At 37.4% G+C, this 18762-nt stretch overlaps 1 protein-coding gene across 1 annotated transcript; it reads right to left on the bottom strand.

Annotated features, from left to right (window-relative positions):
* Positions 1-1416: 1416 nt before the first annotated feature.
* Positions 1417-12145, bottom strand: LOC6498492 (2-oxoisovalerate dehydrogenase subunit beta, mitochondrial). Its single transcript, XM_001965847.4, is given in 8 exon segments — positions 1417-1690; positions 1692-1817; positions 2230-2322; positions 2374-2592; positions 2649-2705; positions 2707-2896; positions 11703-11780; positions 11843-12145. Coding segments are annotated over 8 exon segments (969 nt in total). The 5' UTR covers positions 11947-12145; the 3' UTR covers positions 1417-1588.
* Between the last annotated feature and the right edge of the window lie 6617 nt (positions 12146-18762).

Genomic DNA, 18762 nt, shown 5'->3' with positions numbered 1-18762 from the left:
AAATAAGCTTTAGAAAAGCCAATAGCCGAAATTAGTTCTTTAGCTTATATAAAAAACCTTATGTTAATAAAATAATTTATTCACACTTTACAGATACGCCATTTTGCGTTCTTATCGTACTGTTAATTACATTTAAGATACTGACAAATATTTTTAGTAAAACCGTGGCAAACATGTTAATACTACGAGTCGCGGGTATATAAATATCAAAACTATGGAACACCATATGATGTCGATAGCTTCGAAAGGGGCAGACAAGTTTGCGTAAAACTGTCAGACACGCGGACATACTTATACTGACTCAAGAGATGATCCTGATCACTTCATTGTATCGCACACTTGACACCAATATTATGGTGTCTCTGGAAACTTTAAAAAAAGGTTATAAACACGTGTTATTATGGTCCCTGATTGAGGCTACAGTTTATGGTTTTATTGTGGGGTTTTATTGTTTTATCGAACAGAGGCATCGCCTAAGCGGCTATTTCTTTTCAAGTAAGCAAACAGTCTGCCCTTAAAGCCATTTAGTTGGCGTTGCCTAAAAATTAGTCCGTACAAAGTCTTTCTTTAGTTTTACGCCGTTTTTATTATTTTAATTCATCAAACTTATAGAGAATAAATTAGAAATGAAATAAACAAATGAAATAACTGAAATAAATTCGAAATTTTCAATTGAAAATTGATACTAACCTTTTAATTTGCACAGCCAAAAAATGAGAAATTCTTGGTATTATTACGGGTTACTTGGTCTTGTAACGCTGGCTAGTGCACTTAGTTGATCGCTAATGTTCCGAAATAGGACTCTTAAATCCATTTTGGTTTGTCGCATAAAAGATCGTATTTCTTCCTGCACATAAAATTTGAATTTGAGTAAAAAAAACCGATTTTGTTGCACACAAGAAAAAATTGAAAACGCAAGCACACAAATAAACACTTGTGAGAAAGTTTTAGAGATGTGAGAAAAGTTAAATTTGTTGGACAGCTGACGGTTTTTGACACCCGATGTTTGTAATTTTGTTGACGTGCTGTTGAAAAAATAAGACGCCGGTTACGGAGATTTAGGAGATCAAAAGCCCATCATAATTTTAGTCCATGAGTTCCATTGAGTTTCTAGTGCAAACTCACGCAAGTTTAGGACCTAGGCGCTGAAGTGTCTCAAATCAACAAATAACCAAGCATCGACTAGAACTAAATATAGGAAGCAGCAACCCAGAACGGATTCATCTTTCGATAAAGTGTTTTCGGTAGCTGAAATATAATATTCCTATCTTTCTATCAGATTGCCTAATTTAGAATTTTTTTTTGATTCCAATTTCAATAGACGCTTACCACTCATTTTTGGCTTTATATTAATTGACCCGAACCTATGTTTATTTGGTTCCCCCTTATATGGTGGAAGATGAAAATTACATTCGATATGATGCAAAATATAATACGGCCCATATAATAAGTCGAAGAGTATTCCGGTTACTACTTTTTTATGCTATAAATATATAGCTCTCAATTAAAAATTGTTTAACAATATGAAATTAAAAAATAATTAAATGCATCTGTAAGTCTCTAAGTGCTGTTTTGGCGAGAAAATTCATTAAAAATTAAGGATATTTGATATAGCTGTTAAGCAACGATGTTTGTCGGGTAAATAAAAAGGTTCAAATACGTGTGGGAAAGGAGTATCCCACCCCGTCACTCCTCTTCACTGGTGCTTCAAGATGTAAAAAGCATTGTTCTTGTATATAAGCAGCAATTTCCGATCCAAAGCCTTGCGTTAAAGGAGCTTCATGTGCAATTATTACTCTTCCAGTTTTTTTCGCCGACTATAAAAACAATATAATATAAAAACAGGAAAGGAAAACTAACTTCGGGCGGAGCCGAAGTTGATATACCCTTGCAGTTAGATAGCAGCTTATATTATTATATATACATTAAATCGTATATAGTTGGCCGATCCTTATGAAATTTTGTAGATAAGATATTTTGGCCAAATATAACATGTATCCCAATCCTAAAAAACTTTAAAAACACCGAGAGTAGTTTGCATAGAAAGAGACAGACGGATAGACGGACATGCTCATATCGACTCAGCAGGTGATCCTGATCAAGAATATATATTACTTTATAGGGTCAGAGATGTCCCCTTCACTGCATTGCACACTTTTGACCAAATTTATAATACCCTCTGCAAGGGTATAATAATAATATTAATATTTTAATATTCCAGTTACATACTTTAGATATTGTATTTGTGTCCCATGGTAGAATTGATACCAAATCAATAACTTCACAATCAACCTTTAAAGTCTCTTTGGCCAGTTCAGCAGCCTAAAAAAAATTATTATTACAGAAAAAAATTTAATAAATGTTTAATCTTACTTCAAGTAAAATGTGGACCTGGGTACCCCATCCAATAAGAGTGACATCGTTTCCTTCGCGTAGAACATCAGCTTTGCCAAGCTCTGAAGTATAGTATTCAGTTGGTACATCCTCAACGGCTGCACGATACAATGTTTTCGGCTCAAACACTATGCAAGGATTAGGATCACGAAAGCAGGCCAAAAGAAGACCCTTAGCTTTAATTGGTCCACGAGGTACCTGTTTTAAAATCAAAAGATAAGAATATCCGTTGATCCATTGGTTTTTTAAATTACCACAACGCGAAGACCTGGCGTATGGGCGAAATATGCTTCTGGACTTTGGGAATGGTAAAAGGGCCCCATGACCAACTGCTCCACATGGAACCCGAAAAGTTAATGAACCACAGTTAAAAAGATCTCCACTTCGGTACCGATATTTGGCAGCCTCATTTACAATTTGATCAAAACTTGGAAAAATATAGTCCGCAAATTGAATTTCAGCTATAGCTGTAGTTCCAGTATTTGCCACTCCGATTGCAAAACTAAAACAAAAATTAAAAAACCAATTGTTATTATTGATACTGCATAGATAGATAGTATAATTAAAGAATACGGTTTATTTTCAAATTTCTCGCTTATCTCCCTAGATTGTCACATTAGCTGATGTGATCTGGGCTCTGAATATTCTGAAATCAAATCTTCCGCACAAGTTGTGTAGTGGTGGCACAACATGATCCTAGTTGTGGAGTCAACTGGCAGCCAAAAGACCGAATGGTCACCTCGTATACAGTTACCGATCTTATTGTTTGATATTAACGGCGGTGTCTGGACTCTATACAAGACAGGGCAGCAACACTCACAAGGTCTGCGCTCAATAAAAACCTAACAAAATTAAGTTTCAGGCTTCTTATGTACATATATATATAACACAAAAATGTGTTTAAATATTTATATTTGTGTATTGTTAATATCAAATATTTCGAAAAAAAAAATCAAATAAATTATATTGAATATTATTTTTGCTTGAGCAAAAATTTAATTTAACAAAAATAATGTGTATAATATGTAAGTTAAAAAAGCGATGGAGGAAACCAAGCCACTACTCAGGAGCATCTGCCCTCAGAGTTAGAGGCTTCAGATATCGAGGACGGCTACGGCACCGATGCGTCGCTTCTGCGCAGGATGGCTGCGAGTCGGGTCATAGACAAAGACATCTCCGATAATGAAGAGGCGGAGATCACAATGGTGGAGGGGAAGCTGTCCATTGTAAGGCAGCCTCAGCTGCACTGCTGCTCCGTCTGGCCGAGAATGGAGCTGACATAGTTCTAGCCCAGAATCTGGACTAGCGACCAGGGAGTACAAGCTACTACTAGTAGCTACTAGTAGTAGCTCACTGAAGGTAAAATTATAGCCTGCATCTTAGCTAAAAAACACCTTAGCATATTTTTGCTCCATAATTACAACGACGCAGACAACGCAAAAGCTACCGTGGAGTCCCAGACGACTGCAATCCGGGTACTGTCGTCCTACATGGTTTACAAAAGGACGGAACCCCTTGACAAGCTAGTAGAAAAGCTAGCACACGACTGCGAAAGGCTCAAAATAGGCCTCATTATAGGATGTGACTCCAACGCTCACCACTCACAATAAGCGAGCTCCAACACAAACGACCGTGGAGAGTCTCTTTTTAATTTTATTCTTAGGTGAAACCTTTAATACCTGCACAAATCCAACAATCAGGAGATATTGCGACAAATTAGCTCCTCAATATTTTTAGCAGATACCTTGCACTAGGAAAATTCCACAACCGTGACTCAAATCGCGAATCGTCCTCATACCCAAAATATTTCAGACCAATCAGTCTATTATCCTTCCTACTTAAGGGGGCAGGATGGTTTGAGACTTAAAAAAAAATTATGTATTATTAAAAAAATATTATCATTATGATATTTGACATTATCTCAGGAATATCCTTGTGAAAGTTTCATGTCGATCGGGCTAAAACTTGCTGAGATACCGATTTTCTAGTTTCTTCCTATCCATATACTTTCAATTGCTTTTAAAACTTTAGACGCGTTTTTCTCAAAACAACTTTTTAAAGTCGGTGCGTAACGTAACTCAAAAAGTAATGCTCGGATCTAAATAAAATTTTTCACACATCTTTTATACAATAAATACTTGCGAATGAACGAACGCTTTTTTTTTTAAATTTTTTTTACCATTTTAACGGGCAATAATGGGCTGATTTTTATGTAAAAATTGTACCTCCGACTTTACAACCTCGCCAAAAATTCAAAATAGCATATTTTTTAAAATGGTTTCGTTCATCCGCACAAGAAACTAATATCACAGGCCAACAGAAAAAAATCTCCACGCATAATTTCACCTGCTCCATAACCTTTAAGCTCCCCTGAATCAAAGTCCAGAACAAACATAGGTTCTATCACCCACAGTTTCCGCGGTATACCTAAGCGAAGAAATTGAATCAAATTTGACCATATATTGAATTATGTAGGCCGTGTAATGAAGATGACCATCATTGTTTCTAGTACATATCATTTTTGAAAATGTTGTGTACCAACTAAAATTAAAAAATGGTATCTAGCAGTTACCATAGCTTTGGAATACTCATCCAAAGTTGAAATCTCAGATTTTCTACATTAATTTTTGGTCTTCTATTATTTTTCCCCCAAACATTTTCCTATTGAATTTTTATTTTCTTATTGAAATCGGTAGATCATACCATTTTGGATTTAAGTGAAAAATCGAAATATTTTTATTGATTTTATTATAGGTGGTTTTAAACATGATTTTCAATTAAATTAGAGTTGTAAATCTTATATTTTTAAAAACTCATGGCTATCTACAACTTCTGTAAAGCTTTACTTCAAGTTACGAACAGCAAAAAAATCTCCACGCATAATTTCACCTGCTCTAAAACCTTTAATCTTCCCTGAACCAAACTCAAGAACAAACATAGCCAGGTACATAGCCAAAAATTTTTGAAAATTACAGATTTTAATAAGAAAATAAAAATTTTCCATAGGAAAATGTTTGGGGAAAAATCATAGACAACAAAAAATTAATGTAGAAAATCTGAGATTTCAACTTTTGGATGAGTAATCCGAAGACTTGGTTACTGCTAGATGACATTTTTTAATTTCAGTTGGTAATGATGACTAGAGTTGGACTAGAAACAATGATGGTCATCGCCATTACACGGCCTACATAATTCAATATATGTATGTAACATTTGATCAATTTCTTCTCTTAGGTGTACCGCGGAAACTGTGGGTGATAGAACCTATGTCTGTTTGTTCTGGCCTTTGGTTCGTGGAAGAAAAAAAATTGGAAATTGTCGGCCTGTGTAATTACTCACCCTGGGATTCTAACCTTAGTGCTTTTGTATACTGGACCGACAGTCATGCCTCTAAACTATCAATCCCGCGTACTTTGTGACAGACTATAATATACCTCTACAAATTTGCATGTTTAAAACAATCTCAATTATTAAGAATCCCCATTTAAAAACAAAAAAAAACATTGAATATTACAGTTTATTTTGAGACTGCGATATTAAAAATAATTAAAGTAAACAAAAATCAACTCATAATAAAGATTTTTCTGCTTGGAATCGAACCCACGACCTTACGATTAACAGGCAGATACGTTATTCATTGAACCTTGGTGTCAAAGTTTTCCGCGCAAAATATTTTGATGACAAAAAAATATTAGTGATTAATAACTAATATCGAATATGCGTAATTTCGAACTCTAGCAGGAGCAGAGGGCCGGCAGAATTACCTCGCCTACTTTGTTTTAACGTTCAAAGGGCAAACATTATTGAATTTTGGTTTTTCGAACGAAATTTGACATAACGGCCGGAAAAGGCGGTGACAGGAAAATACATACATACATACATACATACAGAAATACAGAAGAATTGTGGAGAATCGAAGACAAAACAGTACGAGATTCCGTTGGATACTTGCCGTATATTAATTGCAGGCAAGCCCAAAACGAATAATCATAGTTAAAGAAAATAAGAATGGGGATATACTGTGTATAAGCATAAGATTACCATAAAAAAATAAGAAAATGTTTGTTTTAAATTCGAGATTTTGTAGAATTTCTGTACCTATTTTTTTTTACCAATCATTTTTTATGTTTTTTTATAGGCTTCATTGACAATAAATTCTTGAAATTAACTGAAATATTCCTATATTAATTATTTTTTATAATCAACTTTATAATTATTTTATAATAATGGTATTTATAACAGGGAGAAGAAATCATCCTCCGATCCCATTAAGTCTATATGTTTATTCCTTATCCGAATCAACAGATCAGCTCAGACCCGATATTAGAGACTATATGTAGGTATACTTGGTATACTTACCTTATCCGTAATTATACCTTACATATATGTAAGGGCTATAAAAGTTTGCACAAAGAAGTCCAGATAAAAAAAGGCCCCCACCCATATTTCTGTTTCTGCAGATTAAGAAAGTATATTGAAAATGTTTTGATGTCAATCTATTTTTATAGCTGTCTTATTTATGTCTGGACAGTAAATGTCAGTTAATTAAAATTAAATAGCCGATTTATAGAGAAGTTATACACATTAATATTCTGGTTTCCGTATTGAAAAAGTATATTTAAACGCGAGGATTTCAGAGACCATATGAGATAATAATACTTGGCGCATAGCCTTCCTTCCTTCATTACCTTCCCAAATCAAGTTTGTGTCAAAATTTTACAACGCCCACTTTCGCCTCTAAAAATAAAATCTCAATGTAGCGACAGCTCCCAATAATGCTAATGCAGGCCGACCATTTTCAAATTTATTTTTCTTCTACGAAAAATTTCAACTGCCGATAACCTTAAGGCTCCTCTAACCCAAAGTCCAAAATAAACAATGGGTCTATCACCCACAGTTTTCGCGGTACACCTAAGAGAAGAAATTAATTAAATTTTACCATATATTGAATTATGTATGCCGTGTTATGGCGATGACCATCATTGTTTCTAGTACATATCATTTTTGAAATGTATGTGTACCAACTAAAATTAAAAAATGGTATCTAGCAGTTACCATATCTTTGGAATACTCATCCAAAGTTGAAATCTCAGATTTTCTACATTAATTTTTGGTCTTCTATAATTTTTTCCCAAACATTTTTCTATGGAAGATTTTTATTTTCTTATTGAAATCATACCATGTTTTAATTTTGGATTTAAGGAAAAACTCGAAATAATTTTATTGAATTTAATATAGGTGGTTTAAACAATATTTTTTTCAATTAAATTGGAGTTTTTAATCTCATATTTTCAAAAAGTCATGGCTTCCTTTAAAGTATATATATTCTTGATCAGGATCACCTCCTGAGTCGATATGAGCATGTCCGTCTGTCAGTCTGTCCGTTTCTACGCAAACTAGTCTTTCAGTTTTAAAGCTATCGAGTTAAAACTTTGGCACACACCCTTTTTTCCTTTGCGGGCAGTATATAAGTCGGAATGGGATCGGACCGGGATCGGTCGATTATATCCTATAGCTGCCATATAACTGATTGATCGGAAATGCCATAACTTGGTTTTTTTTTCAAGTTAAAAGGATGGGAGTTCAGTGAATTCCTCTTTGGGCAAATAATTCGCTATGCAAAATTTCTTAAAGATCGGCCGACTATATACGATCCGCTATATATCTAATAATAAACAATGAATGTCGCTACCTAGCGGTCTGCGACTAAACTGCAAGGGTATATAAACTGCAATGGCATTAAATCCTGGGGAATGCCATGGTGGATTTGTTTTGTTATTATTGTTGTTTGCCTTTGCACACATCTTTCTTTTATTTGCAGGCAGTATATAAGTCGGAACGGCCGGGATCGGTCGACTATACCCCATAGCAGCCATATAACTGATTGATCAGACATATCATAACTTTGGTTTTTTTAAGGTAAAGGGTTTGGGACTTTCCACACATGTAACTTTTGGTCAACATATCTTATCTACAAAATTTACAACATTTCATAAGGATCGGCCGACTATATCCTATAAGCTTTTATATAACTGAATGATCGGAATTAGGATAACTTTGTTGTTTTTAAGAGTTAACTTTCCTTTCCTGATTTAGTTGCTTTGGTTAAATGAGATTGTTGTCTTTGGAGTTAGTGGGATTTTCGTATATTTTGGCTGTGAGATTGTCCCGCATATTCTATTGTTGGTATCGCGCGGCTCCCACTGTGAGCCTACTTGTGAGCTTTTGGAAGCGTGTCCATAATTTTGAAGTGTGTAGTGGATTTTTGAAAAAGGAGTTGCATTTCTTACGTTAAACAGAGTGCTAGTGTTGCAGAGAGAGAAGGGATGAGGAAGTTCATATAATCATATATTTTTTTGAAGAGTTACGTTAAGTAGCAGCGTTGTTGCGTTGTTGGTCTCATTCAATTTGATCATTAGATGGAAATCATCGCCACATGCAATGAATTTGATTGCTTTATAAAGCGTGAGGGTATTGGCTATCTTGTTGAAGGCTATGACGAACAGAACCACAGATATTGAGGAACCTTGTGGGATGAATCGAGGGGAAGGAGAGGGAGGGGGAGAATGGGGCAGCGTTTTCTTCCGACTTTTACAGATATAATGTCCCCATTACCTGGCCTTGATCATTACAGAGTGGATCCCTACCCTATCGAATGATTTTATAAAATCAAACATTGTTGTATATAAGGAACAACCAAAGTCGGGGTGCCATTATGTTATCCAAAGTTTTTTGAAGGAGCAATTGAATGATAGGAGTTAATTTCTGTTTCCTTTTTGTTGGGTTTTAGGATTGGGATTGTGGGACTTGTTTTTATGACACAGGTATGTGGAAGTTAAAAATATTACTAGGCAAACTACACAGGCCGACAATTTCCAACTTTTTTTTTCCTCCACGCATAAATTTTACCTGCTCCATAACCTTTAGGCTTCCCTGAACCAAAGTCCAGAACAAACATAGGTTCTATCACCCACCGTTTCTCGCGGTACACCTAAGAGAAGAAATTAATTAAATTTTACCATATATTGAATTATGTATGCCGAGTTATGGCGTTGACCATCATTGTTTTTAGCACATATGATTTTTGAAATGTATGCGTACCAACTCAAATTAAAAATTACATCTAGCAGCTTTAATTTTTATACCCTTGCAGAGGGTATTATGGAGGAGACATCTCCGACCATATGAAGTATTTATATTCTTGATCAGGATCATCTCCTGAGTCGATATGAGCATGTCCGTCTGTCTGTCGGATTCTACGCAAACTAGTCTCTCAGTTTTAGAGCTATCCGAGTTGAAACTTTGCACACATCCTTCATTTTCTTAAAGTTAGTATATAAGTTGGAACGGCCGGGATCGGTTGACTAATCCTACTAGCTGCTATATAACTGATTGATCGGATATGCCATAACTTTAGTGTTTTTTAAGTTAGAGGGTTGAAACTTATCACATATGTTATATTTGGATAAAATATCTTATATAAAAAATTTCAATTTGTATAGAAATTTTTCAATTTTTTCTTAAGGATCGGCAAACTTTATCCTATAGCTGACACGGAAGGATCGAAATTGGCATAACTTTGGTGTTTTTTAAGTTAGAAAAATGAAACTTGGTACAGATTTTGGGGCAAATAATTCCGATTTGCCAAATTTTATAAGGATCGAACGACTATATCCCTATACCATACCGACCATATAACTGAACGATCGGAATGGCACAACCTTTCTATTTTTAAGGGGGCAGGATTGGTTTGAGACTTAAAAAAAATTTTTTTTTCAGAAACTTTTTATATAATAGAACATTATCTTAGGAATATCCTGTGAAAGTTTCATGTCGATCGGACTGAAACTTGCTAAGATACCGATTTTCTAATTTCTTTCTCTCCATATACTTTACATTGCTTTTTTACGCGTTTTTCTCAAAACAACTTTTTCAAGTCGGTGCGTAACGTAACTCAAAAAGTAATGCTCGGATCTAAATAAAATTTTGCACACATCTTTAATACAATAAATACTTGCGGATGAACGAACGCTTTTTTTTTTTTACATTTTTTTTACCATTTTTACGGGCAATAATGGGCGGATTTTTATGTAAAAATGGTACCTCCGACTTTAGAACCGCGCCAAAATTCAAAATCGCATATTTTTCAAAATGGTTTCGTTCATCCGCACAAGAAACTAATATTTTAAGTAAATCAATTCAATTGTTTTATTTCCGATAACACTGTAAGGCCAAACTTTACGCACCGCAAGACAATATTTTTGAAGCGACTCCGGCCGACTGCCCGTCATGGGATAAATAATAATTATTTGTTAACAAAATAATTCCCAGATACTCTCCAAATAAGCCATGTATCGTGTAAAAAAATTGAATTGATATATTTACTCAGACATAAAAAAAAAAATCGCAAAAATCGGCTATTTTTCATCCTCTGAAACCATCCTGCCCCCTTAAAGATGCTTTGGGCTGTTTCCAACATTTTTTTTAGAAAATTGATTATGGAATCAATTAAATTTTTATAAGGATATTATATATAATATAAGGAGCCTAAAGATTATGCAGCAGGCATTATTAGGCATTGATTTATAACTACCACCCAAATAATAAATTTATTGTAAATGTGCAATATCAATGTTACATATCATATTAATATAGTATAAAACATAAATTAACAGCAATTTTTTAAGGAATACAAAAAAATAATGATTATCAAATTAGAAGATTGTAAGGGGAAATTTTTTTCTTTAATTTTGGGTCATGACTGCGACCGGATTTAGCCACGATTTTCAGCGCGGAATCATGCTTTCTTTTCGGGCCTGATTCCGCTCTAAAATTCAGGTCTGAATCAGGGGCGATTTCGAGACAATTTTCACGCCGGAATCCGGATTCGAAATCCGGGCGGATTCTGGTCTGATTCATGCCTGAAATCGAATTCCGGGCCGAGAGGACATTTTCAAAAATTTCAGTACAAAATTCCGGGCCGCTTGTTCTAGATTTCCGGTTGGATTCCGAGGGGGATTGGTACTGCTGGGATACAACATATATGTACATACATAGACTACACATTTCATACAACGAAAATGGACGCAAATATTTCTTGCGACAGACCCCAGCAGGCCTCATTGAGCATTTTACTGTATTTCTTATCATTTTTAGGTCGTTAATGACCAAAAATAGGCATAAAATACACTGTTATAAAAATTCTTAGTAAACATTTTTTACACGTATCTTAACGAAGGTCCATTATAAATGGACTAAAGTAGATAAAATATGTAATTAAATAAGCTAAATAAGAATCTTTAACATACCCAGCGATTCCCTGTTCACACAATGGTGAATTAAAAACGCGATCTTTTCCGTACTTATCACGAAGGTTTACAGAACACCTGTTGGAATACATAATGTATACATTTGTCATTTTTTTGTGGTCTTTTAAATCGTTTAATACCGAAAAACTCCACCAAATCCTACATCCTCTCCAAATAAGAGAGCAGATTCGTCATTTTGTAAAGCTAAATCCATCGCATTATTTATGGCGTTGAACATATTCATTGTTTTTCCAGGTCCCGACACAGTGGGATAATATGTAAATGCGATCGAACATTATTTGTTAATAATGTGGTGGGCAGCAGCCGCTTAAGATAATATTCAGCTACTTTTGAAAAGAGCATATCAAAGCACTTAAATCACAGTCCCAATTGCATAAGTATATAAACTAAGTAATTTTACCAATATAATTTGATTTTGGGTAAAATGACGTCAAATGATATGATTTATAATGAAACAGTGAATTATGAGACAGGAAAAAATGGTTAATGAACAGTAGAATTAAAGGAGTGTTTAATCGTTTGAAAGGATTCGTTTCGCGATTTTTAATCTAGAAGAATACATAGGTCTATACAGATTCCATTTGAGAAAACTTATCCGACCTATCCGATTTCTAAACTGAAATGAACTTCTAAGAATTGGACTTTCTAACTGTCCTGAAAATGACAAAAACTTAGTATTTTTAAAGATGTATGGGACTTTTTCCAACATTTGGTTGGTCCAAAAATTATTTAATAGTGACGTTCTCATAAGGATTGACCAACTATACCCGTTTTAAAACAGATCCTTAACCGCTCCGCTCCAAAATATCTTTCCTTCGTCTTTTTTAAATTGCAACCGCCATTATTTCATATAATTGGCATCAAAACGTTTTCTATCCACACATCCCAAATCACTGATTTAATTTTTACTAATTTAAATAGATCGATGATTTTCAGCTTATAGAATTTACTCAAAAAAAAAAAAAAAAAAACCAAAAATGTCTATAACTGAGACTATCAAACGGAATGAAACATTACCATTTAGAATATTTTTTAAGAGACCTGTAAAACGTTATCGGTGGGGCTGGCAGTCCCAAGTACATTTCTGGTATTTATACCAGATACTCGTAGAGTACAAGAGTTTATTGTATAAGTTAACTAGTTAACCGAATGACGGCGATGAACGATCGTCAAAAGCGCGCTCCGGCCAAACAGCTGATGCAGCGTCTGACCGGATGCGCATTTCTATAGCCGGCAAGCTCAGCATATTTGCGTGGCCGCAATGAAATCCAAATTTCTTTAGCATTAAGTCCAGTTCGTTTTTGAGTTTGAATGAGTAAAGTGCTCTAATTACACAGGTCGACAATTTCCAAATTTGTTTTTCCTCCACGCATAATTTTACCTGCTCCATAATCTTAAGGCTCAAACAACAAATATAGGTTCTATCACCCACAGTTTCCGCGGTACACCTAAGAGAAGAAATTGATCAAATTTTACCATATATTGAATTATGTAGGCCGTGTAATGGCGATGACCATCATTGTTTCTAGTATATAACATTTTTGAAATGTATGTGTACCAACTAAAATTAAAAAATGGTATCTAGCAGTTACCATATCTTTGGAATACTCATCAAGGCAGTAGCAGTAGCAGTAGCTTTAAGAAGTTCCTCGAGGAGATCGGCGTGCGGCAACAGTTTACCGTACACTCCGCATGAAAATTGCTCTGAAAGGGCAAACAGGACGATCCAAACGTTAATAGCTCAGCTTGCAAAGAAGACCAAAGGACTTGGAGCGAGCACTGGCCAGAGTGATTGCTGCCACGGGAAGTGTATCTGACTCCACGGGATACTCGCCGTGCATTGCAACACAAGGCAGAGGCCAAAGTTGCCGAAGGCAATATACGATAAAAACGCATTGGGGACAGCATCAGGACAACGCATTGGGGACAAGATCAAGCTGCAAAAAGTTTTCGATCAGGTGCGGAGGAACATGGAACGGGCGCAGGACCATGCTCGGCACTACAATCTGAGGAGATTGGTCTAAAGTATAAGTTTAAACACGGTAAAGTTTAAGTTAGCGACACGGTATTATTTTTCCAAGACAGCCGATAGATTCGCGGTGAAACTAGCTCCGCGATACGACGGGCCTTCCACGACTTTTAAATTTCATCTCAATAGGGCCACAAAAATCTAGACCACATAGTGAAAATGGGTGGAGAGCACGGTTTCGACGTAAGGCTAAGAAAGGGTAAGCAAATTTCTTGCGCATTTACTATCCAAACACGCTGTCGCAAGACACTTCCAAGTGCTAAACAAATTGAGAACACCTTCGTCAATTGGAAACTTGGCATCTTACAATATAGGAGTATTATCTAGTCGCCTCCGACCCGCAACAACAGAAGAGTAAGCCCAGCTTCAGAGGCTTCATGAAAAAATGAATTAAGCTTTTGAAGACTTGGGCTGAAAACCAGGCTTTTTCGGATTTTAATTTCTTCTTGATACTCATGCTTTTGAACTATTCGGACAATTTTCCTGAAGGCTTCATGATATTCGACAGGTGACGGTAAAATATCAGAATTAAATAGTAATCTTATATTTTTTTTATAAAGCGGAAATCTTTCAGCAGTTTTAGGTGATCCAAATCCTTCTATCACTTCCAATAAATATGAGGTAGAGAACATTTCGCTTAATCGTATAGCATTCTTTTTGCTTCCATCTTTAGCAACCCTGTTGACAGGGCAAAAAAAAAGACTCGTTGGCCAATTATCTTCCGGCTCTTTTAAAAACGATATGCCCGATAGATTCTAACGTCTTCTCTACGTCTCAACTTCTGTCTGTTTTAGTTTAGTTGGCACATGTCGCCACGTGAATCCAATAAAGAAAACTTCTGAATGCGACCAATAAACACCTTCGATCGGAACTTTAATAAGAGGCTTGATTTTGAGGCAGAGGTCTGCGAGAAGGTGAGCGGCACATAACTCAAGACGGAGAATATTTTAATCCAATTGGATTAAAAGCAAAGATTGGATTGGATTACGAAAAGATAAAATCTTTCCGATTGGAAGGAATGTGTAAATATTCCTGCTCAGGATTTATCAACTTTATTATCTATCTTATGTCTATTTATCTAAATATGTCATCTATTAATACTAAAATGGTGTGGGAAACTTAATATATATTATGTGTGTATGTACGACAAACAAACTTGTAACTATTACGAAGAAAATATTGTGCTTCTACTAGGTTATACTATACTATAAATATACTAGGCTATGTATTTACATACAAATGTACATATACGATGTTAGGACAATTAGGACTATGCCTAAAATTCCTGATATAGACTTGAATGATCCTGATCATTCAGTATTGTTTTAGTACTGTAACTTATTTGCTGCCATGTGACTTGATTCTTCTAGATCCTTATTTTCGTAGCTTTGTTGCAATTCGGTTAGACATAATATTAAATTATATGTTTAATGAAATCATTTTATCTCAAATTGATAACGAAAGCAAGGAAAAAAGGGGTGGATGTATACATATATCATTAAATTTCAAGAACTTGAACAAAAATGCGTGCTATCGGCTTCACGTTATAATTCAAATATATTCCTAACAATAAAGGAAAGCTAACTTTGGCCAGTGCTGGTCGAGTTTCTTTGAGGTCTGACAGCGGAATAAAGTAACTTGTTTTTTTCAGCAGTGTGCGCTGGCGCATTTTCATGATGCAAAAAGTATCGGCGAACTTCCTTTTTTTGTTTTTTTTCCAATAAACTTTGGAATACTTCTGGTAAGCAAGTTTCAGTATAGCACTTGGCAGTTACCATGTGACATTTTTCCAAAGGAATAGCAGCACCAACTTTCTCTCTGGTGAAGTAAATTAAAATCATTACTCTTGTTGCTGACTTTTGTTTGCTTTGCTTTAACGGGTAGATTCGCACCTTCTGGGCTCCATACCAGGTTTTTTTGTTTGGTTTCAGGATCGTACTTGAAAAACCAGGCTTCATCACCTGTCACAATTTTCTGAAAAGTGGAAGTGAACAAAACGCACACGTGCCTCTTTTTGAGGTTCAGTTAAAAATTTAGGGATCCATCGTGCAGATTTTTTCGTTTATTCAAGATCATTTTTTAATATTCGCGATACAGCCATGGCATTCAAGCTCAGTTCTTTAGTAATCATGTCCCGGGTCAATCTTGGATCTTCGTCAATTTTATACTTCAGCGGCGCTAAATGTACGATGTAAAGAAAAGAAAATGTTTCCACAGGATTGAGCTTACGCCGAAATCCAAGTAGAGAGCAAACCGAGTTTCTTGCTGCGTTGGTCAGGGAGACGGATCCACTGAGACGGATTCACTAATTTCTTATCTGCATTTTGACCGACCCTTTTAAAAATTTTGCATCACTCGCGCTGGAAATTTGCGGGATGGAGTCTGGATGTGGAACTATTGGATCTGCTGCCGCAAGCCGGGAAAGGATGCTGCGGAGAAGAGCAGAGGTGACCTGCCAGGAGATGGAGAAGCTGCATCATAAGGTGAAGGCTGCAGCGCGGAATGAGGATGGCACCATTATGGCGCTGGAGTCAGTGGAGAAGCGTCTGCGTGAGCGGTTCACCGCGCTTCAAGAAGAGTTGGAGGAGCTTAACTTCAGCGAGATCGGGAGTGAGCTTTATTGGAGATTCTCGCAGCTGGCGACTGATGTGCAGGTTGACATTCAGGTGGAGGTTGCTAAGCACTCCAAGAGAATCGCTGCCCACTCCATACTTCTCGACGGTGCCGGCGTCTCACCTATACCATACAAGCCAGCCCCCTCCTTACCACCGTTGCCACCGTTGCCACCGTTGCCAACATTTAGCGGCGGCTATGTTGACTGGCCGGATTTCTTCGCCCTTTTTAAGACCACGGTTGCCATCCTCATCTAACAAAAATGGAAAAGCTCCGGTGGCTTATTTCATGCTCGCGCGAGTCAGCCTTGGAGACGGTGAGAGCGCTGGAAATTACTGACGCAAACTACGATGTGGCACTTGACCTATTGGGCAATCGGTTTAGTAATCGGCGATTAATTTTCCAGTCTCACATCAACGAGATCCTGCAGCTTCGTGTGGTCGAGCCAGGTTCTGTTGCTACGTTACGGGAGCTGTCTGATCGGTTCAATGGGCATATGCGGGCTCTCATGAGTTCCGGATTCGCTGCCGAAATCCAAGGAGATTATCCTGCAGAAGTTGGATCCTGCCACAAAGGCCAAGTGGGAAGACACTCTCGCCAGAAACAACGACAGCTTTCCGTCTTGGGAGTCCATGGCACGATTTTTGGAGCAAAGGTGCCGTACTCTTGAATGCGTCGACTTTTCTTTGGCTGTGTATCCACCAGCTAACCAAGTAGGCCGAGGGAGATCTTCGAATAACCGATCGTCGTGCATGATTATCAACGCCCGTCCAGCTCTATGCGCCCTGGGTTGTGTTTTGGCGCACGCGCTTCCTACATGTCGCCGCTGTTCGTGACGTCGTCACTCTTGTCGTTGTTGATCCGCTTGGGCGGCCATTGTGCTCGGCACCTAATCCGTGTTAGCAGACCAATAGGCTCACCTCCCAGGCATACGCCTGGCATTATACGCTTCTTGATGCCTGGCGGCCGGATCAGGGCACGGAGGGCCTACCTACCCCACAGGATATGCCCCCGGTTGCGTTCGCCACTCGCCTCCAAACACCTGCGGGCCAAAGCTCCGCAGGATCTATGACTGACCAGAGGTTTGGTGTCGCGCCTCCTTCACTCCTTTGGTTTTATGGTGGGTTTGAGTTCCCGAGCAGGCTACCCCTCGCTTTACAGGATCAGCCTATACTCCTAAATCCTCCCAGGAAACTTTCTCGCTTAAATGTAAGACTTACTCACGGGGTCTTTCACTCAACTTTTCCAGCTTTCCTAGAAGACTCGGCCTCGATTCGCTCCAGTGGCCCTTCTTATATAGCGCCTGAGGCGCCCGTTAATCCTTGCAACTCTCGATTCTCGATTCCTGCTGTTAATCCTTCGTTCGTCTGTTCTTGCCGTTAATCCTTTCTCCAATTCCCGTCGCATTTCCGTTGGCAGGATCCCTTTGTTGCTCCGCTTGGGCCTCCGATTCATATTGTTAATATGCAGGTGAAAGGACTACGTCCAGATATCCCCGTACTGCCCCCTTTAACCATTCCAAATGCATTTCATCGTTTCAGCATTTTCTAAACACAGCTGCGCTGTCGTGGGTCGCTACGTTCCCCGCCGTCCCCGCTCTCTCCTCTCTCTCTACATTTGAGCGCGGCTGGGACGACCCCGCCGGGACCGTCATGTTCCACGCTGATTCCTCATTCTCCGTCTTCCGCTCGCATTCGTGCTTGTTCTTCTGCCCCGATGCTCTCCCTCATGCCTTTTACATTCCAAACGCCTTTCTTTCCATCCGTTCTACGCAGTCTCCTCTTTCTCCTTTGTCCGAGTGCGCAGCCGCACCAGCTTGCCTGACCCAAACTAGTTTGCGTAGAAACAGATAGACAGACGTCCGACAGGGACATGCTCATATCGACTCAGAAGGCGATATTGATCAAGAATATATATAACTTATAGGGTCGGAGATGTATTCTTCACTGCATTGCACACTTTTGGCCAAAATTACAAAACCTCTACAAGGGTATAAAAATAATTGCTCGCCAATAAAATCGAAAAAAATACTTATACCCACCCAACTTTTAGGATAGCGCGTTACTTGACGTTCCGTTGAAATAAATGCGCCAACTAATGCTTATACAAACATCGTAAAACAGCGAATAAAAGTGAGATGCGGAAACGTCAAGTTTACCTTTGCATATATTTGTATTGTACCTCTTAAAATATCTTACGTACAAAAAATCATTAGGATCGCCGGCCGTCATCCTATAGCTGTCATAGAAAGATTGGAATTGGCATAACTTTTGTGTGTTTTTAAGTTAGAAATACGGGCCTTGGTATATATTCCATTTTTGGCAATCTTATCCGATTTGCCAAATTTCATAAGGATTTATGAAATATCCTATAGCTATTTTTATAGGCTGTTTCAAA

The sequence above is a fragment of the Drosophila ananassae genome, chromosome 3R (genome assembly GCF_017639315.1).
Source record: "Drosophila ananassae strain 14024-0371.13 chromosome 3R, ASM1763931v2, whole genome shotgun sequence".
Lineage (NCBI taxonomy): Eukaryota > Metazoa > Arthropoda > Insecta > Diptera > Drosophilidae > Drosophila > Drosophila ananassae.
Note: the sequence above shows the minus strand (reverse complement) of the source record. Positions and strands in the feature narration are given on the sequence as shown.